Below are 24,443 nucleotides of genomic sequence, written 5' to 3'. Positions count from 1 at the left end.
ACACACTTCGCCGCCGGACACACAATAGATACATCGGTACAATATTAAACGCGTTAGTCGTCATTATTTTCAATTTTGTTTTTTTGTAGTTCGTCGTTAAGAATATCGTGTATAACAATCACTCATCGTTTGTTCGACAATCGCAACTTGGACGGTTCAACACAAGCCGTAGACCATATTATATTATAGTGTCATACCTATACGACTCGCATAGACCAGGCTTAATAATAATCAGGGGAGACAGATATGAGTTGCACTGAAGAACCTTGTTTTCGACACAGTACCTTCGCACTATCAACATCTTAATAGATGATATTATTATGTATAAATTTAAATGTTATGAATGCTTTGACAAATTAACTTTTGATAAAAAAAAAAAGACGATTTGGTTTATTTGGTGTAGTGAAAAGTTTATAGACATGATAAAAGAATTTCAAAATTCAAAACGTATAAGAAATCAAGTGTATCTATAAATTATAACATACAATTGAAATTCCTTTTAATAATATAAAATTTAAAACTAGAAATAAATATAGATAGGGTATTATTAATTAGTTATAGGTAGAGTTTGAATAATAAAATATCTTCATACACAATACAATATTTATTTATGTTCAAATCGTATACACTATAATTATACTCCTAATATATAATAAACTAATAACTATATGTAAACTTTACATTAACCGTATAGTATTTTTACTAAATATATTATATCTTAGCCGTAGTTAATGTGTACATAATTATTTAGACTTTAAAGCCGTAACATAATACAAATAATATTATACACGACCTGTCATATAATAGGAACTTGAATCTAAAAAAAATCCGTATAGTATATTATATTATGAGGTCCCTGTCACCTGGTATTTATAATTAAAACTTAAAATCTCCTGAAAACTAATATTATAAATTAAAATATACATTAAAAAACTAGAGGTTAGCCTAACTTCCTTTACTGAAGTCTTATTATAATTATTATGATGACCATGATTCGAAAATACTTTGCCGACTGTTATTCCTATAAGACAGAATACGTAATAGTATAATATTATATTATGCCGTATCGCCACTCGAATCGGTCACCTGCATTTACTGAAACGTTTCATTTTACGATACGTTCTAAACCACCAGACAGTTTTTATAATTCCAAAGTATAAAAACGCGACGTTATAAATAATTGCTCAAGAAAAAGTTGCTATAATTCGCATTGTTTTCGTAAACGCCTGTATATAGGAATGATTAAAATTCCAATGCGACAACGTTGTTCTCCCCACGAAATGTGGTTAATGAATACATATTGTAAAGAGTAAAGACCGTCTTTTGTCTGACCGACAGCGGGCCGCTCTCTTATATACCAACCTACCTATATACAATGAAGTGATCAGAATGTAATGTTACAGCAATTTTCTCGCAAAAACATGCAAAATAGAGAAAAACGTACCTTAGAATCAAAACGTAATAACACAATAAACACAATTACTCGGGAATTTGTTTTTACTGTCTGAACGTAAATATACAGAACACTGAAATCACGACTGATGTTGCACGTTGATAATGATCTGCATTTTAGAAACGACGGCTTCGTACAATTTTCTGGTACATACAACTATATTATTACCACTTTTGTCGTTGTAATGGACATGGAACTCCGTATATTTTTAAGATTATAGGTACTACGTACAGTATAATATATATTCATAAATCGTCATGTTTATAAATAGTAGTTTATAAATTTAAGAAAAATTAATGATTATAAAATCCATCATACCACGCAAAACACCTGACATTATAGGTATAATTTGTTGATCTTTAAATAATTTTGGGCAATCAGTAGTCAATCACACAAATAAAAACAATAATTGTAATGGATCTTATACCTAAAACTTGCGTAATTTGGTCTGTGAAAGAAGATAACGATCGAATTTGTAATAGGGCTTACATCATATATGTGTATATAATATAGCATCTACTTGATCACCTCATACGATTACAATATCTACAAGGTAATAGTAAAGTTTAGATATATATATAGATCTAAAGTTATTGGCTAGAGAACGAGAGTCTGACTTTCGAGTCGATGTAACTAAACTAACTTTTCACGTAGCTGCGGAAAAATTCTTAAATTTAAAGAGTGATTATGATACTGACAAATTGATCTAGTTAATATAGCCATCGGCATTAATTTAAATCGATTGGAGGGAGGAAATCACCGCCTAAAGAATAATCGCCTTTTTGCGATGCTAAGAAGTCGAGGACCTCATCGACGATAGAAATATCTGACATTATTATTATTATTATAATGTGTATGTGTAATATTATGTATGGCTGTGTATAATATGTGTGCGCGCGTGCGTCGTCTTCTTGTGCGTTGTGCACTTGCCGCTCCGGAAGGTCGTTTCCATTGATGTATTTCTCCGCGCATTTATCTTTCTTTCTCTGCATCTCTCTATCTCTTCGGTCTCCTTCTCGCCAACACGGTGTACACACACCGCCCCGGAGTCGAACAAAAGCCTTACACACGCCGATTACGGTCGGCGGAGTCGCTTTTAAAGGACGCGCCGCACATAGACACAACGGTCGCGATAATTGTTTCCGGCATTTGGAACACTCACGCGCGCGCCGCGTATATAACGATGTTTAGCGAGGAAACATACGGACGCGGCCGCCCAGAAAAGGGGAATCATAACGTCTCCCGCCAGAACGCACACACACACGTCGTCGCCGTGTAAATCGAACGCGGTTGGCTTGTGTGTGTGTGTGTGTGCGTGTGTACAGCGGATATTCGCCTTTTCAAATGCTTATGTTCGCATTTTACATTTCATTTTCGATCAATTGCTTGTCGAACGTCAAAGTGAACTCCTGGTGACTTGACTATATAATATACGCGAGTATATCAAACTGTTAACTGTATAGATTCCTATTATACATATATGTGTGTCTGTGTCTGTATACTGTGTTGTAATAATTACCTACATAATAATAATATACAGAGTGATTCACCAAATGTCGCTTTCATTCTTGTACTTTCTTTAAATAATAATGCATTCGTTAAAATTTAGATTTTTGAAATTTTTTAGATTACACTTGATTAATAATAAGGACCACTTTTCAAAATATTCAGATTTTTTTTTAACCCCATTAAAGATGTGTTCTATTACGATAATTTTTTTTTCAAGTGATAACCCACCTGTTTTTCCAGAATCCGGTATCAGTATATTCGATTTATACGAATTATGAAACGTTTTAATAAATCTTATTCATAATAATCTATTATATTGTAAAATAATAATAATTATACTTTGTTTTTTTTTTAGCTTTCTCCGATCGTTTCAGATTTCTAAATTTGCGTCTGCTAAAAACTATGAGTATCGTAAAAAAAAATTACAACACATATAATATATTATGTATGATACATAATATTTTATCTTAATACACTATGCACACAAAAGTAAACTAATATATTTGAAATAACTCTATCATGACGTATATATTGATGTATTATATTCTAGGATAATACAATTATCCTGCATACTTGACTAAATAGTTTTAATATAATTATGGCTGCAAAAAGCGATTTATTTTATGATAAGGACATACGGTTGTACTACATAATACAAAGATTACACAGTGTATTGACACACTGTGCTATAAACTTATTCCCACTACCTACATTGGACAAAATAGTATAATATATTAGGTATATATTAAATAAATATGATGATATGACTTATTTCTTTTAATTACTGTACACTTATTTTTAGAACATATATAAAATATATAGGTTGAGTTAGAAATCTGTAATAGTAATGACTCCTAACGAATTATCAAAAAACAAAATTTATATTCCAAAAATCATATACCTAACTAAAAGTTTACCCATAACATAAACCAGATTATGATCAATAAAATGCACGCAGTAGCGTTCATGGCCATACAAATACCTAATAATTATAAACGATTACATAACTATATGTCTATATCATATTTGTATTGCGTAAATTCTTTTCTATTAACAATAAAATATTTATACCACATTAGTATAGTTTTTTTAAGGTTAGAAAAAAAATAATCACATTTTTTTTTTGTGTAATAAGTTTAAAAAGCTTTTGTAATTTATTTCGATCAACATTGGTAACACCATTGATTATAGTATAATCAAAGGTAAAATACCAAACGTATTTTGAATATAAAATTCTGTTGCTAGGTATGTACAAAAATAAAATCTATAATGGTCGGTTCTTTATTATCGTTAAACAATCATTATTTCAAAATATATTAACATTTTTTTAAATTATGCAATAAAACGTTAATTGATTTTGAAATAAGGAGTGAAAAAAAACAAGGTATATACATTAATATACATACTTAATACTTATGTATATGAAGTACATTATTAAATATCGAACTAAAAATACTTAAGAATATCGAGTAAAAGTTTTTACAAAATGAAAACAAAAACTTAAACTACAAAGGAATCTCGTTTTCTTTGTTTGAAAAGTTAAGCATTATATTAAACATTCGTGTATCATTACGATGACTACATTTTGTGTAGTTTACTTTTTAATTGATATTTTTTTTTATACAGGCATGGGTATGAAAAAAATCACAAACCCAATTTGTACACAAACAATACTTGTAATCTCATTAAAAAATAATCTATAACATATACCGTTGTCATAGTATGCAATGTGATTATAATAAAAATATATTAGTATAAATATAAAAATAATAAAAAATAGATCATCATAGTCCTACAATGGCAAAAAAAACAGTGTCCACTGATGATAATGTTTTAATACTCGACGGAGGTTTACGCGGTAAGTTCATGTTCAACACTAAGAATGAAATCGGAAGAGGTAAATTTGGAAAAGTCATCAAAGGTCAGTACCTAACGTAAGTCCTACCACAATCCGATTAGGATAGACTCCATTGTTAGTAGACATAATATACTTCATAACTACGCTTAATAAAAATATATAACTGTATTCTACAATAGGAAGGAATATGTACACGTTCGAAGAAATCGCAGTCAAAATTGAACCCATTGACTCTGTACATTTGGTTAAAGAAAAACAATACTACAATATGCTCAAAGGTAATAGCAAATTTATATTTTACTCCATGTCGTAACATTACATACTTAATACAGTTGTGAGTTGAGTCGCAATAGGCAATAACTCAAAGTTGAATGGTGATAAGAATTCGACTCGAAATACCTCACTCGAATTAACAAAATTAAATCAAAACTTCGAGTTATGTAATGAAATAAATTTTTTAAATTTCATGATAAAAATGTTATGATAAATATTATACATACATACATTTTATAAAAAAAACTAAAAAAGATACAATGGTATTATAAGTTTTATTATACATATATGTATAGCACAAAAATGATTTGTTATTGTTTGTTTTTCGGCTGTTTATTAAGTTTATTAACAAAATCCTTTAATTTATCTACAGCTTCAAATATAGAAGTTTCCATGTCTTCGGCAGATTCTATAGATTTCCTAACAATTTGTGATTATAACACTGATTGTTTCACCGCAATCATATTTAAAGTTCTATAAGGCTCATTTTTTTTCTTATCATTTTTGAAATCATAGTAATCAGTTTCTATCTACTCTATATACTCTATAATACATAATAAGTATACGAGATATAACAGATATAATATATTCCAACCAAACTATTTATCACAATTTGATACTCAATCTAACAAGACTGACAATATATTAAGTATTCCATTTCATAATAATGATAGGTAAGCTTAAATTGTAACAATTCTTAAGTGTTCTGATGTAGGTAATTTAGACAAAATATTTTTAAAAATTAAAAGTGAATAATTTTAAAACAGTTTAATTATTTTCTAAAATATGATTAATTGATAGTTTCTTCCTTTATAATTGTCACATTAATGTACAACCATTAATATATTCTAACAAGCTAAATAAACGAATTGAAACTTTCAATTGCATAAAACTAATAGATTTTTACCAAGTTTAATAATTTTGAAGTTCCAAATTTAAAATTGAATACTGTAGGAGTAGGTAATAACTATACGTATAGGTAGGTGATACGTTCACAAGCACGAAGTCGCGAAAATAACGATTGCAGTTGTATACTTGAAACTATAATACAAACTTACTGTTACCTTGGATTGTATATACTCTCGTGAAAAATTAAATTTGATTGTTTTTCATGTTCTTGTAGGTACGTGTTCAAATTTTTACTATTATCGCCGTAATCTCAATCATTTTTTACATAATAATTTTCTAAACAATTGCATTTTTCCCGATAAATGTTTAAGTTAATTTACGACTTTTAATCTGTATGTATAATATTATTGTACGATTTCAGTGCATCATCACACGATTGAAGGGTTACTCGAAATCTACTATACTGGAAATGTTGGAGTAAAATACGTGGCCATGGCTATGGAGTTGTTGGGTCCATCGATGAGTGAGCTTTTTACGCTTTGCGGAAACAAAATGTCACTAAAAACTGTCCTGATGATAGCTAATCAAATGGTGGATATATAATATACATATATATATTTACACTAACGGATGGTGGCATTTATAAACGCACATACATTATACATTATTATTGGCATTTACATTATATATTACAATATTATAATTAAACGCATCACTTTGGAATTTAGATCACAATAATACATACATATGAGCCAACAATTATCTTCAATAACGTATTATATGTCGTCGTCTATTGCCCAAAATTGATTATACACCGATTAGCATTTACCAATACTGCGCTGCGGGGGCGGACTGGGCCACTGTGCTACTGTGCATTTGCACTGTGGACCGGTGTCATATTAATATATTATATTCATTGAGCCGGTACAAAATAACCCAACGTGTTTTGAATTTGTATTGTCTTCTTTAAATCAAGACCATCTTAAAGAATTCATATTAATGTTTATAGAGAAAAAGATAGGTATATTAGATGCTATTGATTTCAAAGAAACACTGAATATGGTAAAAAAAAAGTCTTCATCATTGACGAACTAGGTGTTATCGGCTTAAAGACCAACGTGAATTATAATATTATTCATTTTTAATTTTATATTTATGTCATAATTAATAATTATATGTTAATAAATAGTTACTTTTTGAATTTGTTTTCAAATTATTATAGATGCTACAGATATATTAATTTATGTATGAACTGTAAAGTTAAATATAATTTGTTATTTCGTTCGCAAGTATTTTTTTTTATTTATATAAACAATGTTTCATTGTTTCAATTCATATTATTAAACAACGATCTAAAACTTCTTTTTATAAATTATTTTTGAGAACGTCAGTAAAAAGAAAAATCAACTACAAATTAACTTAAATCACAGTATCCAAAAGTATAAACATATTTTATTTAATTGATAAATTTAAAATCTAAAATATATGAAGAGGTAAAATGTTTTTGGACGCTAGGTGTTAAATGTATGATAAGGGCCGATTTTTTCAGAATAGTGGGCCGATTGGGTCCCGGTGTATATAAGCCGACAATTTTTTCGATACGCATAGTCGCATAGGTATATATTACATTATGTACGTATCAAAAGAAATTTTACAGTATAATTTGATGCCCGTGTATAATTGCTGTGACTGATTAGACTGACTAATAATTTTCACTGAATGTGTAGCAGAGCTGACTAGAATGGATAGGCCTCTAATTATGATGCATCTGCAGCTATATATATATATATTCATTACACGCCAACATGTCGACACCTATGCGAATACGCATTCGAGTCGATTGAATTCCGAGTACGAAATTGTATATTTTTTCGTCAGTTACCAAATTGTTTTTTTTCTCGTGGATTTTAGATACCAATACGTATTTATTTTTTCTGTATATTTTATTTATATGCACTGCAGTGTCCGACGGTGACAGTTTTTCGACCACTGACATTACTCGGGCTTAATGAAATGCTTCATCGTATTCTATATGTGTTCATCATATAATTTACAAAAATGTACAATTATTTCACAGTTATCGAGAATCGAATACGTTCACCACCGCAAGCTGATTCACAGAGACCTTAAACCTGAAAACATATCAATAGGACGGCCGAGACAGACGTTGCCGTTCAAGGAGTCGGCGGAGGATACGATATACTTAATCGACTTTGGAATGGCCAAACCGTACATTGACAAGAACACCAAAAATCACATAATGTATAACACGGAAGTCGGCGTATTTGGAACATATCAGTTCATGAGCGCTAACAGTCATTTAGGTATAGGTAAGAAGTGTACGCGTAGGTTAAGTTGACAGATCCACAAGACGTGGATTGATTATTCTACAATATAATTTAAATGTATATACGTATAGTTAAAATTAACTTGGGCAACAGTTAATAGTGAACATTTTGAACAATTATAAAAAAAAGTATAAAATAGCGAGTAGTGTGATTCATTATAAGACCTGTGTTAGTCATCGAACTAAAAAATTGAAAACTGCTGTATATATAATTTTATATATTTTTTAAACAAAAATTTTTCAAAATTCAACCAATTTTCAAACTGTTGTGTTTTCATATATTATTAATAAGTAACTTTATAAAATAGTCATTTTCAAATTTTGAAAAAAATTGTTTTTATAACAGTAAATTAACCTATTATTAACACTATTTTGTGTAAATCACGGTAAAGGGAGGCAATTGAGTCATACATACTACACATTATAAAAAACTAAACTAAAATTTGCAACTACATTTTAAATTAGTGCAACTGTAACTTTCCAATAACTATCAAAATTATGTACCTACCTAGGGTTAGTTTATATACTTGTATATTATAACGATTCATATATGCTTATACCATGTATAGAACAAAGTCGCAGAGACGACTTAGAATCTCTTGGATACGTTCTGCTGTACTTGATAAACGGCACATTACCTTGGATGAAATACTTCGAAGAAGACGATGCCGATGTAAAAAGTTGCGGAAATATGAAAAAAAAAATTACAACGAAAACTCTTTGCGCCGATTTACCAGGTAGATATAAAACAAATCGTATAAGAGTATTTCAATACAGAGTGAAGACTGGTTATTTTTTTTTTTCAATTATCCATAGAAGAGTTTTCTAAATATTTTGACTACGTAAAAAAATTGGAATTTATCGAAACACCCGACTACGATGTATTGATAGAATTGTTTCAAACCGTTTACAAACGTGAAAAATTTCCAGATGACAATTTATTCGACTGGTCGAATACACAATAATATATATTATGTACATAGTAAGCTATTATAACAATACACAGTCGCATGGTGGCAATGTATCTTAATGAGGTTAATTAATATTTACTAAATATAAAATAAACTTTTTGTTTTGTCCGGATTATAAACTATACGGATTTATAAATTTGTATTATTATTATAGAACAACGGTAACTCATGTTGATAGAAATTTGGTGCATAACGACTAAAACAAAAATCTGTATACTGGATACACTGGAAAACATAAGTCACATAAAAAAATTATTCCAAATGATTTTAGTCATAATGCTAAATGCGATTTTATATTTTATCACAAACATGAACAAATACTCATTAAATGTAGGTATCTACAGTGCCTTAATTAGACGAAATTATTTAGACACTTTATATTATACTGTAAACAGTGTACTATAATAGCGATTATAATATTATATAGAATAAGAATCAATTTCTACAAACAATCAATCGTTTTAATCAGACAATGAGTTCATCTCGTTGGCGATTGAATCACCAATAAATCGTATTAACGTACCCATCTTGAGAATTATTACCCTACTCTACCAGAAGTTATAGACGTTGTCATACACTACAAACTTTCGAGGGGCTACCCTGCTCATTTTACTCTACCTCAAAACCTTCACCTGACTTGAAATGATCATACAAAATAATTACATTGTACTTACTTTCTTTTTCAGAAATATAGAATTAATCATTTTTTTATTCGATCATAACTATCGACTGGTAAAATCAATGAAGACCATTGGATTTGCATATAAATATATTAAAATTACTAACCATATTCAGAATTAATTATTCGTATAGATTGTATGATATGCTATACATACAATACGGTGTACAATAAAAACATAATATAATGCGAATCTATCGCGTTACCCTATACCGCTGTTCTCCGCGAAAACCGACGAACATAAGAAATAACGACGCGTGTACAATATATATTATATAAAACAGCCCTCCTATGTATATTTATCATTTCTTTTGTACCTACGTTTTGTTTTATTTTTTATTTACCATTCTGCCAATAATATTTTTGTAGTATACTCGTCTACACAAAAACATTCGTATTATTTATAAAGGTGCTGTCGGAATATATTGTGTAATGTATATCAAAAAACAGCTCAGTCGATCGTTTGATATTTATGCTTATAAATTATAATAATATCCGTATATCGCACAGGTAACAAATGTACAAACAAAAACGATGATAAATAATACATAGTATACAATATACACATAAAGAGACAGACACAGAGAGCGAGATATTATACACGCGAGGTGAAAACTAACAAACGTTAGAGAAAATATTGTTTAATATTTATCGAAATATTTCGAACATCTCGTATATTTTCCTGAAAACCAAATTAATACACATATAACTATAACAGCTGCTTGTATTTAAATATATAACACATGTATCCATATAAATAATTAAGTTTAACAAAAAATTTTACATTTTTACAACATTTTAACAAAATGTCCCAATACATCGACACAAATTCATAATACAGCCACCCATTTTTATATTTGTATATTGTATACCTATAGTAAGTGTATCCTTCAATAAACATTATTTTACAGTTGTTGTATTAGTTTTTGAACTGTTTATTAAATTTCTTTACTGTATCATAACTGTTGGCGTTTATATTCCAGTAAATAAATTATGATAAATTGTATTCAGTGGGTTTTAAATAATATTATATTATTACAATATTGTATATGATAACACGGCGTCCTAGATAGGCTATTTCGCTGCACATGCACTATGGTAGTTCTATATTATTTTATTTCTAGAACTTATAATTCATTATTATTTTATAATTTATATACAAATAATGTAATCAGACATAGGATAAAGGACATGACACACGTGCTAATTTCGTGTTTATAACAAGTAAGTAGGTGATTCGACTATGAAAATATTGAATTCAAACGGCTGTAATGACACTCACTGTACAGTACTTAGATAAGCTGTCTTGAGTAAAATATTAACGGTTTGGGTTTGAAATATTTTGAATGTCTTATAAGAAAATGATCTTTTTACGCCATCGAAGTAATAGGGGTATATTTCATTAATGAATAATTATCTAAATTAAAAACTAATAAAAAATAATTTTAATCTTAACATCGACAATGCACCGTTTTCACAAGCACTTATCGAATTGTACCGTTAATGTTGTATATAAAACTACTAGATCTCATAAATAATAAAGCCAAAAAAAAATACATCCATCATCTTAGGTAAATAAAAATTATTTTTCTATTATTATAATTATTTTTAAAAAAAAGGCTTTTGCCTTCAAACCCGATGTTACCAAGTAATTGGACCTGCTCTAAAAACTAAAATATACTCTATGACACCAAACTGGAATAAGATGGAGCTATTTTTATTGTATTTTTACGAAAATACATAATCAATCCATCAAAAGTATACCTATATTAAATGTACAAATTAAGCCTTTGAATGGCGTTATAACATTTGTATATAATATAGTGTATAGTGTTCTATGGAAAAGGGAGTGTAACATCGATAATTTACCTGCAAGGCTGCAAAGCCACCGCCTAACCTAAGTACGGGCTCGAGTATCGGGGTATAGGATGAGTGCGGCTCCAGACAAATCGTCGAAACGTCGCCACAGCACAATCCGTAGGATATACGAAAATAATATCGCATGTACAACAAACGGTGAATAATTTTTGAGCTCGAGACAAGACGACAAATTTAGAAATCCCCTCTATACTCTCTAGACTCTATAGTTCTATACACATAATTTTTTTTTTTTTGACAGCTCGGAAACGATATAGGTATAGGAACTGTTATATATTTTTAACATTTATCTGCAAACAACGGTCGACGACCCTTTTCACACGTGAGATAATCGTCTCGAAATTACCCCACGGACAACCCGTGCCGAAATACTCGACTATTGACGACAAGGACGGATACATATAATATTATTCCGACGGCGTCGAGAACCGAACAGCGCGACGGTGTGCGCGAGCGCTCGCTCGTGTGTGCGTGTGCATATATACGTTTATGGGGGACCACCACCGCACGCCCCGCCCACGCGACTAAAAGCTATCCGAATCAAACAAACCGACACGAAAGCGCAGAAACACGTCATAAATATATATAATATATAGACATCATGTATACATACAAAACGTGTACCTACAGTCGAATAAGTCGTCGTCGTCGTCGTCGTCGTCGCCGCCGCCGCCAGCGTCATGTGCCGGCGCGCGCGTAACCATGGCGAAAAGTTATTCGCACAAATCCATATTTGTACCGACGTCGCATCGTCGTCGTTTTACCCGCACACACCACACGTAATAATATAATAATATTATAATATAATTTATGTACACAATATTTACCCATAGCTGCAATGTTGCTGACGGGTTATTTTTTTATTTTTTTGTCACTCTCTATAGTCGCTAGTCTGCGCATCATTGCACGGCGACGCATTCGGTTACCGATTTAAAACCTCATATTAGTGGGTACATTACGATTATATTGTATGTAGGAACGCTGCACAGGACAAAAGTACATTGGGATTTTCATCTGATTTCGTCTTATTTTCCGTCCGATTACCGATGTTTATTACTGAATCTAAAACAATGCCGTAATACTGTAATACATAATAAATAAAAAAAAAAATTCAATAACTATCAACACTTCGCCGCGATTAGTATACGGTATGAATACGTCCGTGTACCCGCCTACGATAATTTTTTATTGGACTATTGGACTAACTTAATGTAATTTTGAACAAATATTTTATTATACAATATGTAGGTATTGAATACATTTAAACCTTCTCACAATTATTCTACTAAACTAGAGATAATGAAATTGTAAGCAAACTAATTTGTTTTACAACTTTGGCTGCTTTTAGTTATATTTACGTAATTGTGGAATTAGTACTCTAAAATAATATAAAATTATAATTTTGACAATTTATAATATTTTTAGTATAATGTATTACCCATTTTTAAATAAATTAATGCTTTTTTTTCTTTAATTATTTGTTAATTAATTGCTATTAAATCATTTTATGTATTATTATATTTTTTTTTTGTCAATTTTAAATCTTAAAATGATAATACAAACTTAAAAACACACTATGTTTATATATTTTTTTTTTTCATTGAGTTAAAATGTACTTGGATATTTTTTGCTTATTTTGAAACAAAATAAATACATACTACTATTATTATTATTTACTTAATAAATACATATAATATATTATATTAATATTATATAGATTGGATAACTAAATTTATTAGTGTCACTAATAAATTAATTAGTGTAATTTACTACACATGGATTTCAATATAAGGACAAAAATAACTTATATAAATACAACTTTTTATAAATTTCCATAAAAATAAAATAATCTAACAATCTCACTGGAACATATTAATTTCAATTCTCTAAAATAACACTACTACTCTGAGTATGTGGTAAAAAAAAAAATTAACTTACCAAACATTAACCAAAATAATTAATAACTTCTGTATATAGGGTCTATTGACTATCATTATAGCATTCTTTTCTTAGTTAATAATTATTAATTATTCTTACATGTAATATTTTATTTTTGTTTATGTGCAAGACGCAGGTACCTGTATACTTTATCAATTTTACTTATCTTGCTTTTGCATGGGCAATAAATATTCAGAAAAAATATGAAAACAATTTATAACTAAGTAAAAATACTTTTTTATCATGTCTAACATTTACAATCTGAAAAACATGATCATAAAAATTTTAGATGTTAGATTACAGCTAGACAAATTGTTAAAAGTCTATCAATTTAGTTATTATAGAAATATTATAATGTTTTTGACTATTTACATAGTTGATTTTTAATTTGCAATTCTACAGTAAAATTATTCTCATACTATTTAGTAATATCATTGATTATTTATAGTTTACATTTCACTACTAAATAATCAATGGTAATAGTAACTTAATAAGGTTGTAAATAAGTTCCAAAATAGTCTTCATATACAGGCTCATCAAGCTATGCGTACAGTTACCAATTTTATAAATGGTTAGATTACTTTAATTGTGTTGTCATTTACTTGATTAGATAATAACAATAATGTTTGGTTAATAATATTTATTCTTTATGCTTAATATTGCAAATTGAATTATGAACATTTTTTTCAACTTTCAAAATTATTTGATAAATTATTATTAATCTAATAAGCATTTGTAAATTGTAATACATTTAACAATATTTAAAAAACAATCAATACATATCCTAATAAAATGTATTAAAAAAATTTTGATTCTGCGATCTTATTAGATTTTTTACAGCTTAACAGTAAACTGTTCACCTTTTCTAATTCCATAATAAATTATTCCATTTTTTAAGAAGGCCCATGCCATTTTAGGAGAAGAGAAACCTATACCAATTTCCCCACTCTTAGAAATAACAATAGCCCCAGCACTGCCACCAACGCGAGCAGACATACCATCACATGCTTTCTGAGCTGCAATATCTGGAGTGTCACCTAAATTATATAAATATTATTAAGTAACAAGTATCATCATTATTAACTAGTTAAAGATGGTAATAAATTATACCGTTTTCCAAATTTTGCATTATTCTTTGAGCCAAACAATAGCGCATTATGCTATCACCGTGGCCAGTGGTTGAAATAGTGCCCACGTTATTGTCACAGTAACCACCAGCACCAGGAACAGGCGTATCACCAACTCTACCTGCCATTTTTCCAGTAATTCCACCTGTTGAAGTACATGAAATCATATGCCCGCTATTCGCATCCATACCAATTGCACCAACAGTGCCAACACCTCCACTAAAAAACCAAAATAATATGTCATATTTTTTATACAGAAAATGTACGTTTATATATGTATATCATTATTCATTACTGTCCAATTTCAGTTGTAGTGGGTTCGCTCCCCGATTTAAAAAAATTGTTCAAGCCTATTCTTGCATCACTCGTCATCAGATAATCATCACTGACAGTTTCAAATCCCATTTTTTCAGCAAACTCATTAGCACTTGCACCCATCAAAAAAACATGAGGAGTGTTTTCCATAACTTTTCTGGCAAGTGCTATTGGATGTGCAATGTTTCTTACACCAGTAACACTTCCTAAAATCATATAAACATACATTTAAAATTCATCATAATATAATATATTTGATATTAAAATATTTCTTACCAGCCTTCATGTCTTTTCCTTCCATAATAAGGGCTTCCATTTCAATTTCACCCTTTAGATTTAACACCGATCCACGGCCTGCATTGAATGCAGGTTCATCTTCCATATACTCAACAGCGACTTGACATGCATCCGTAATAGATGATGTTTTTTGATAGGTCGCATAAGCCTTTCTGATAGCTGTTAAAATTCCATCGAACTTTGGTTGATCACGATTGTCCGGTATATTTCCTGCTCCACCGTGCACAACAATCACTGGTTCGGACATTATATTTAGATGCCAGAAACAATCTTAAATACAATGCTTTAATATCAACAGCATCAAAACTAAATATTAAACCTTAAAAGCTAAATTTACTACCTATATATAAATGAAATGTAGGAGTAAACTGTTAAGTTATTTTTATTTTTACAAAGTACCTAATCAAATATTAAACTACTATGTTATAATAATAATGTACTTTAATACATCAAGAGTCAATACAATAGAAAGGTACCTATTCGTATTCTTATATTGTAATACCTACTGTAATCGTCATAATATATTATTATTATTATTATTACAATGTTATACAACAGTTGAACAGTAGGTAATCTGCTTAGTGTTAACTTAATACTAATAATGTGATAAATAGGTACATAATTACTACTATTTATTTATTCTATGCCTGTGATGTTTATTCAAAAATTAATTTAAATAACATTTAACAAGTTGTTTTATCTCTTATCAATTAATCTGTGGAATTCAGTAGTTAAGTACATTTTTTGTATTGACTTGTGAGTTGTGACTACAAAATTACCGAGTAACTATATAGTTGTAGGTATCACCGATTTACAGAATAAATGAAATTCCATCTACGATAAATAATTTTCAAAAATACTAATTTATACTATTTATAGAGATACATCATCTCCCTTAAAAATTTAAATATCATAAAATCCAACAAGAGATAACAGATAATTTTCGTACCACGATCACGATGTAAAGAGGATCTTCTGTAGTTCTCTACATCGTGATTCGTGGTTCGTACTTTTAACATTTATCATAAAAATCATAGGAAGGCCACCAATATTAAAGCTAACAAGACAAAATTGATTCCACTGAACGCAATTTCCCATGTTATTTAACTGTAAGACAAAGATAACTCAATATGCGAGTGTACCATTCTCTTAAGTCAATTATACTTAACATAATATATTATACAATATTCATGGTTCATAAATCATAGGTATGGTGACCAGATTCAGTTATAAAAATTTAAAAAAAGTAAATTTTTAAAATTAGCTTCTCTTGCCCAACATGTATACTATTCTCCAATGATACAAGGTTTATTCATACGGTAGTTTATCTTCTATAAAAACTGTATTTTTTTATTATTATTATTATAACATTTTTTTTACCTACTGTAAAAACTAATTATTTGAAATTATAATGTTAATTTATTTGATGTGTCTTTATGATAAAAATTCTTTGAACTTTAAGTAAAAATATTTAATTTATTCTTCTAAGATAATACAAAGTGTAAAATTTAAATAAATAAATACAAATAATTGTTACTATGTAGGAAATATAAGCAAATAACAAATTAAGTAATTAAATTAACTATGTATGCTACCAACCTATTAGAATGCATTAAGTTGAACCACAAAATATAAATTAATACCAAATTATAAAAATTATTAACACGTATTAACCAATATTTTCAACAACAAAAATAGAGTAAAATTTCATGTACTTAACATTATTATTAAGAACATTAGGACTTGCATCAAAAAAGTTTTGTCCTATGAAAAATAGTATATCAAGTTACCATAGCCATAAGTAATTAACATACCTGACGGTCCTGATACCTTTAACAGTAATAACTTTCTATACCCTTTAATAAGTTGTGTTTTATTATACTAAGCATAATATACTATATCACTGTAGTCTATTATAACACTTTACCGTGTCATATCAACACTAGTAAAATCACTAAATTAGTACCTAGTTATTATACAATTGCATATTGCAATATGCTATGAACAATGAATATTATAATTTGCAATTAAAATTAATTTTAAATTAATAGAAGTATGAACATGTTAAATAAGCACTTCAATAAAAGCAATAATTATACCTAAATATCTGTTAATTATTTAAGATTAGACAATTCAATTAATCATTAAAACAAAATAATAAATGTCTTTTTGACCTTGTGTTTATAAACACATTTTAGCATAAAAATAGTTTATAGTCATTTGGTACATGCGAAATAGCCAATAAGAAGACCAAAACATTTGTAAGCATATATTGTTCATGTAAGATTGTATTTAGCTTCACAGAAAAATTACACAACAATATCCTTACACCTAACTAGAAAAGTATTTTAGAAGTGCTTAGTAAACGCAAAATGTAAAAAATTGTACAGAGAAATCAGAGATCAAATTTTAATATTTGATTTCATAAAATAGTACCCTATTATAAATAAAAACTTCTTTAGTTTATTATAAAATTCTCAGAAGGAACAAATTATATAAAACTGAGCTTAGCATTAAAATTATTTTGAGAAACTCTGATTTTCTCCTAGAACAGGGGTACTAAAATGGTAGAATTAAAATATTAATTAGTACTTAATTATTAATATTATATAATAACTCCATAATTAAGAGAAGTTTAAAATTTTTAAAGGTACTCAGGTACTACCTAACAGTAATGGCAAAGCCATTAATAGCCATCATTAATTAATTTTAAACACTTGCATAAACATCATACAAAATAATAAATAATAAAAACATGAAATAATCTAACAATTGATGCGTTCAAATATGATTAATCTGAGTAGAGGACATTAGAGTAGTTAACTTTATTGTTATCAGTGGAGTTAAAATAACCTACCTATTTATTTAGGGTTGTCGGGTTAACAACTATGTGTTACCGAACGGTAGCGCGGAGTTAACTCTTTTACGCCAAACAACATTGGGTTAATCGAGTTAAGTTTTTGAACGCACCCAATAGTAGACAATTTAAACACTGCAATAGATAATACTATTTAAAAAAATGATCATATGATTAAATTTATTTAATCAAAGTGATTGAATAATTACTTATACATAAAATATTTAGGTGTCACAAAAATGTTCCTTTAATTTAATTCTACATTTCATAAGTTAAAAAAAAATACACCTCTTTCTTTGCTCAAATTGTTTTTATAAATTCTTACTTCAGTTACCTTTTTATGTTTTTCAACACTATTTTTCTAAATCCAAACTTTAACGAATACGCAGGCAGACTTTATCTCACTACAATTCCATGAACTACTTTGTTTTTTTCTAAATTAAGTTTTTTTAAATATTAGGAAAATTTCAAATTACTGGTAAAATAATTAAATACACAGTAAATATTAACAATTTATCATTTTATACTTATTTATTATCAAAGACAAAGTGTTTACAAGTTTATTCTTCGGTTCCATCAACATTTTCCGTACCCAATTTTTTGAATGTAGGTACATTTACCCAGGTAACCAAAGTGTATAACTTGTGTGGTGAATCTTCGTCATCATTTCGTCTCCTTGCTAATTGTACACGAATACGGAATGGTACACTCCTAAAATTAAAATTTAGAGAAAATCAATTATCAACTGTGTATTATAAATAATTTAACAAGTTTAAGTAGAAATAAAAATAGGGATGTGCTAATAATATATAATAAAAAGCATATTATATTAAACTATTTTAAATTAATTTACACATAATATATAATATAATTTTGAAATTTAAATTAGTATTATAATTAACATTTAAAGTAAGGACTATAATAATATAAGTTTGTTAATAATCATCTTATAAGGTTATAGTGTTTTATCTAGCTATAATCTGTCTATCTATAAAATAGTCTGTTGTTCTAAAAAAAACTTCCAGAAACCCAAACTACAATTTGATCTAAATTCATTAGACTACCAAGACTCATATTATATTTTAAATGTTTAATATTATAATATAAACGCTTTTATAAAGGTAATATTGGAAAAAGTTAGAATTTAACTATAATATATACTTTTATACTAGTCCTTTGAAACTTGCTTTTTACATATTGATGTATTTTTTTTAATATGAGCATAGTTTGATTATTTTAATGTTTTCTGTGTACATTTCTAATTAACAAATAACAGTGGACCTCCAAATAAGTAACTTTCAACAAACTGAACATTCAAACAAACTATTGTTTAGTGACCAAATGACGTCTGGTATTATTAAGTTATACTGTACATAATTATCTTAATTTGAATTTCGATATAATATAACAAATCAATAAATGTAGATAGTAATTAAAGTGAATATCAAATTGTTGTGATCTTACACTTTCTAAATTATTCTCATTGTCAATAATTAATAAAATATAAACACCAATTTCTTAATTTAATCTATTAGTATTACTTATGTGATACCTAAATAGTAAAAATAAATAAGATAAAATATCTCCTGAGGTCCTAAAATTATTTTATATTTACAAAATGTTATTTTAGTTACTAGTATATATTTATTAACACCTCCCTGTATTCAAATCCAACAGTTATTTATTTTTAATTAATCAGACAGTAAGGTTAATAAGATAATTTTTTATAGGACAGTATTAATATAATACACTAGCTTTAATTAATACCAACAATTTGAACTCAGGAAGTAGACTTCAAAAAGTGTCAAACATTTAAATTTGTCAAGAACAATATTTAAAAATATAATAAAAATCAACCACATTGATAAATAAAATAATTTACATACCTAATTCCTTTAGACCAGACAAACTTGTTCAATCTAGTGTCAATGCGCACATCTTGTGTGCCCATTTGTTGGGTGGCAAACTTGCGGATTTCTTTAATCGCGCGAGGGGCTCGCTTTTTGAAGCCAATGTTCAAAAGCCTCTTGTGCATGTTAATGGTATACACACGAGTGACCACCTCATTGATCGCCGATTTACGTTTTCGTTCCCTAGTTAACTTGGCCATCTTATGAATTCGTCTGCAAGACTGCAACAGAACCATTAATTAGAAACAATAATACAAATTTGATACCTTTCCCATCGATCATCGATTAACTAAATCTGTTTAAGCGATGTTTCGACAAGAATCGGTAGTAAATCCTTAATATATTATCTAATACACCAACGAACAGAAACGTTCGCAAGTACTATTTTAACATCAAATTAAAAAAGTAATTTAACAAATTAAAAGTTTAAAAGAATAGAGGATTATTTATTATATTACCCTAAATATTTCTCAGCGACAAATAAATTATATTGATGTTATTATAGAAGGATTGAGTTGGATAAAAAATTAGACTTACCCGAGTCAGACAGGAAAGAACGAAGAATTATTTGCCAAAGAGACGAATTGTTTACAAAAATCTTTGTACATTAACCTATAATATTTATTACCACATTTTTCACGCACGTCTACGGTACAAAAATAATTTTGGTCACACTGAAATCACTGATAACAATAAATTAATGATAAAACCATGATAAAATATTCGTACAAACTAACTTTGGAACTAAAGGTAGTGCCCCTACCTTTGCCACCGTCACAGACAACCTCCTCCAGTAGTCACTAGTCAGTATATTATAATATTATAAGCAAGAAACCCATACCGAATTCCGAGACACCCAAAATATCTATAAGCCAAACATATTCACACAACAAAAATAAAATTAAACAAACGACTTCTCTTCTAGACTTATCCTCGATAAATTTTTAAAACCAAAGAACTCTTGAGAGCAATGAGAGCATAGGCGTAAATTGGTGAGGTGAGAAAATTGCCCCCCCCCCTTGATATTTTGTAAAATGCATTTATTAATTATGATTAGTTTCTAAGTATCTTTAAGTATACAGTATATCGACATAAATTATAAAATAATGTTTGTCCCCTCATAAAAATTGCCCAAGTTGCGCCCATGCTTGAGAGAAGACTCAAGCGGCAATAGCCCTGAGACCTTATAAATTAAACACACAAGTATCAAAATAATGTGTAAAATCAAGCCCACATTATAGGATAGATTGTATAAGGTTAAGACAGAAATAGATAATAATTATTATATAATTTCAAAATTTTTTATTAAATATATATTGTTTTTATCATAGCTCTCTCAATTAAGGCCATTAAGGATTGATTATGGACTTAAAAATCTCGCTAAATTGTTATAGCCTATGAACGAAATACAGTCAATACAAATAACAAATAAATAAATAATGTATTATGTAATCAATCACCAGGCGGCAGGCACCAGTTTTTTTTTCAATAGCAATACTAGAAAACGCCAATCACAGTAAGTTCAAAGTTGTGATTGCTACTTCTAAAAAATCGCAATTTACCATCACTGAATTTTAAGCATGGTAGCCATAACGAATAGATAAGAGTTTTATTTGCACCGCGGTAACAACTACGAAATTGTTTATGATATGTGCATGTTATCAATAATTTTGGTTACAGGTTATGTTATTCGGTATTAACTACAATTCTCGTAAATATTAAATAATTGAAAAATGAATGTTCTAATTTAATTTCTAATTCAAAATTAAATTAATTTCACTATCCATAGACAACGTATTATTTTGTGACAGTGAACCTTAAGATATTATGTATGATAATTTAATTCATTTTTATTGTCATGTATAACTATTTAAAACGTATGTCATTGTTACTCAAGAATCATCTTGCAATAGCGTTGAACATGTTGATAGTCGGTTCTTTTTATCTTTGCATTAAATTCCATTTAAATTAATCAAATTTATTGATGAGTATTTAAATTTCATTATTAGTTTTTTTTTAACATTCAATTTTTTTAAGTGTTACTGTTGTTCAACATTTTGATTTAAAGTTCAACCATAAATGCTCATTTGTTTGCATAGGTAAACTAATTTTTGATATTTAGAATGTATGATTCTGTAAAAAAATTTGTTTCACGACACAAACGTAAATTAATAATCAGTAGTGCGTTATTTTGTAGTACTGCGTATGTAGTTTACACTATCAAAAAAAAATTAGCCGAAAAAAAAGATAAAGAAAGTCGAGAATATCTAGAACGAACTAGACGTCAACAGCATTACGAAGCCACAGAAAACACTTCAAACCGTATGATAACTGAATTTGTTAAACAACTTCATGTTAAATATTTTTCAAAAAATTTACGCATTGAAAATATCATTGATAAATTGAAGAAACAAAATGATTTGGCACTTTGGGAAGAGATGAGAATATGCGTTTTTACTAGAGCATGCTTGCTCGTTTATGCTGAAACTATGTTGGTAATAACATTAAAAATTCAACTCAATTTGCTTGGAGGTCTTGTGTACAAAAGTCTATCACAAGATTCACCTCCAATATGTTCAAAAACTCAAGAAGAATATTTGTTACATTTTAGTTATTTTATTGAAGATGGTATTCAACGTTTAGAAGAATATTTACATAACAAAGTTATTAAGTATGTACAGCAAGTTCCTATCCAAGAACAATATAATCTACAAGAATTGGAAAAACTGTTTTTTCTAATTCAAACTGAAATTGCAAGTGATACAGATAGTCCTTTTCGATGTATAGATACATACATGTTACATCAAATGCCACAAGTACGAGAAGCCCTATTACAAGACATGGTGAATGAAACACGGGAACTATTAAAAAACGAAGAAATCATTTCAGTAGCTCGTTATTGCTCAAGTCATAGTTTTAATAAATTAATGGATGCTATTACTATTAATACACCTAATCGATCTGTAAATCTACCTACTACTGTCAAAATGCCATTTGCTAAGTGGTTACCAATTGTTGATCGATCAACTAAAGTAACGGAAAACGGAGACTGTAGCTTAAAACAAAATGTTCACTTGGATGGAAAAATCAAAGTGCTCAGTGCAAATGTGTATGAAGCATTTTGTTCTGCATAATTTTATTTAAAGGTTTTTGTTTTTCTTATTAAATATGTTATTTTATGACCTTGTTTTGTAACTCGTATACTCATAAATTATATAGGTAATGGGTACCTATGTATTTTATTTACTCAATTTATGTTTAAACTTACAAATGTTAAATTATTACAACCATAAGTATTTTTGGGAAATTTGGGAATTATTATAATGTAATAACATTAATTTAAAAAATATATATTTTGAAATATTGCCATGTTTTATAAAATTTAACTAAGATCTATTTACCTGTTATGTATGATATTATACTGCAATAAAAACATATTGAGTTTCATTTAGTGCCTGAGAAATTTCTTTTTATTACAAATAATTACAAGATATATATAATCATTCAAAAAATATATTATTTATTTATTAAACATTTTAGGGGAAAAACTTTTTAATATAGAATATATATATATTTATTAGTAATCTAAACAGCCAAAATGAATAAAGTATTTTGGTGAAAAACTGGTAGATACTGAAACAAAATAATGTGACACATATAATATAGGATTTAACAAATAATGAGATATTAATTGTTGAAATAATAAATGTATAACATTATTAATTTCAATTAGGCCCTAAAGCACTAACTTGTTGATTGAACAAATTTTTAAATTTTAGCAGAAGAATTTTTATAGACAATTGTTTGTTTATGCTGAAATAAATTAAATAAACTATTTCTGATTTAAATCAAACATTTTTTATATTATGATTAGGGACTAGCGAGTCATAAAAAATTTAATATACCAATTTTGTTTGTTTGGATTTTAAAACTTACATTTCATAAACATTAAACTAGGCAACAAGTTTGTCATACCTTTTTTTGCTACTTGATTTTCTTATAACATCTAAAGACAATTTTGCTCAATCGATTGATATCTAATGCCCTAAGGCCTAAAAATTGGATGCCTACAGACACAAATCGTGGTAAATTATGTAAGATAAATAAGATAGATAATGTTATGACGTAGATACTTTGTATAGGTACAGACATTTTACTTAATACACAACCTAACCAGTTCTA

At 28.4% G+C, this 24,443-nt stretch overlaps 4 protein-coding genes across 7 annotated transcripts; 2 read left to right on the top strand and 2 right to left on the bottom strand.

Moving 5' to 3' along the window:
* The first annotated feature begins 4,639 nt into the window (after positions 1 to 4,639).
* LOC114126295 (casein kinase I-like) lies at positions 4,640 to 9,379 on the top strand. Of its 3 annotated transcripts, none has more exons than XM_050210050.1 (6): positions 4,640 to 4,883; positions 5,000 to 5,098; positions 6,364 to 6,533; positions 8,020 to 8,266; positions 8,859 to 9,026; positions 9,106 to 9,379. In XM_050210050.1, the coding sequence occupies exons 1-6, from the start codon at positions 4,760 to 4,762 to the stop codon at positions 9,252 to 9,254; spliced, it is 957 nt and encodes a 318-aa protein (XP_050066007.1). In that variant the 5' UTR covers positions 4,640 to 4,759; the 3' UTR covers positions 9,255 to 9,379. The 3 variants fall into 3 exon arrangements, with proteins under 3 accessions (XP_050066007.1, XP_050066005.1, XP_050066011.1); XM_050210048.1 differs by having other exon boundaries at positions 4,642 to 4,883; positions 8,020 to 8,272; XM_050210054.1 differs by having other exon boundaries at positions 4,802 to 4,896; positions 8,020 to 8,272.
* Positions 9,380 to 13,968: 4,589 nt separating this feature from the next.
* Positions 13,969 to 15,958, bottom strand: LOC114126287 (isoaspartyl peptidase/L-asparaginase). Its single transcript, XM_027990205.2, has 4 exons — positions 15,474 to 15,958; positions 15,178 to 15,403; positions 14,866 to 15,101; positions 13,969 to 14,792 (listed from the first exon to the last, which is right to left on the bottom strand). Exons 1-4 carry the CDS (start codon positions 15,739 to 15,741, stop codon positions 14,590 to 14,592), a joined length of 933 nt encoding a protein of 310 aa, XP_027846006.1. The 5' UTR covers positions 15,742 to 15,958; the 3' UTR covers positions 13,969 to 14,589.
* A 2,896-nt stretch (positions 15,959 to 18,854) lies between these two features.
* LOC114126288 (60S ribosomal protein L31) lies at positions 18,855 to 20,947 on the bottom strand. Of its 2 annotated transcripts, none has more exons than XM_027990206.2 (3): positions 20,799 to 20,947; positions 20,238 to 20,482; positions 18,855 to 19,062 (listed from the first exon to the last, which is right to left on the bottom strand). In XM_027990206.2, the coding sequence occupies exons 2-3, from the start codon at positions 20,459 to 20,461 to the stop codon at positions 18,912 to 18,914; spliced, it is 375 nt and encodes a 124-aa protein (XP_027846007.1). In that variant the 5' UTR covers positions 20,462 to 20,482; positions 20,799 to 20,947; the 3' UTR covers positions 18,855 to 18,911. The 2 variants fall into 2 exon arrangements, with proteins under 2 accessions (XP_027846007.1, XP_027846005.1); XM_027990204.2 differs by having other exon boundaries at positions 20,720 to 20,871.
* Positions 20,948 to 21,964: 1,017 nt separating this feature from the next.
* On the top strand, positions 21,965 to 23,712 carry LOC114126277 (peroxisomal biogenesis factor 3). Its single transcript, XM_027990193.2, has one exon. The coding sequence runs from the start codon at positions 22,385 to 22,387 to the stop codon at positions 23,393 to 23,395; it is 1,011 nt and encodes a 336-aa protein (XP_027845994.1). The 5' UTR covers positions 21,965 to 22,384; the 3' UTR covers positions 23,396 to 23,712.
* The last annotated feature ends 731 nt before the right edge of the window (positions 23,713 to 24,443 follow it).

The sequence above is a fragment of the Aphis gossypii genome, chromosome 1 (genome assembly GCF_020184175.1).
Source record: "Aphis gossypii isolate Hap1 chromosome 1, ASM2018417v2, whole genome shotgun sequence".
Classification (NCBI taxonomy): Eukaryota; Metazoa; Arthropoda; class Insecta; order Hemiptera; family Aphididae; genus Aphis; species Aphis gossypii.
This window is presented reverse-complemented; position numbering and strand designations above follow the sequence as displayed.

Bases quoted from the DNA above. Each gene is read 5' to 3' on its own strand.
- LOC114126295 (XM_050210048.1), top strand. From the start codon at position 4,760: ATGGCAAAAAAAACAGTGTCCACTGATGATAATGTTTTAATACTCGAC. The intron at 6,534-8,019 runs GTGGATATATAA...ATTATTTCACAG, and splicing joins TGATGATAGCTAATCAAATG to TTATCGAGAATCGAATACGT. The intron at 8,273-8,858 runs GTAAGAAGTGTA...TACCATGTATAG, and splicing joins TAACAGTCATTTAGGTATAG to AACAAAGTCGCAGAGACGAC.
- LOC114126287 (XM_027990205.2), bottom strand. From the start codon at position 15,741: ATGTCCGAACCAGTGATTGTTGTGCACGGTGGAGCAGGAAATATACCG. The intron at 15,404-15,473 runs GTAAGAAATATT...ATATGATTTTAG, and splicing joins AGGAAAAGACATGAAGGCTG to GAAGTGTTACTGGTGTAAGA. The intron at 15,102-15,177 runs GTAATGAATAAT...TTGGTTTTTTAG, and splicing joins ACTACAACTGAAATTGGACA to TGGAGGTGTTGGCACTGTTG.
- LOC114126288 (XM_027990206.2), bottom strand. From the start codon at position 20,461: ATGGCCAAGTTAACTAGGGAACGAAAACGTAAATCGGCGATCAATGAG. The intron at 19,063-20,237 runs GTATGTAAATTA...TTTTAATTTTAG, and splicing joins GTCTGGTCTAAAGGAATTAG to GAGTGTACCATTCCGTATTC.
- LOC114126277 (XM_027990193.2), top strand. From the start codon at position 22,385: ATGTATGATTCTGTAAAAAAATTTGTTTCACGACACAAACGTAAATTA.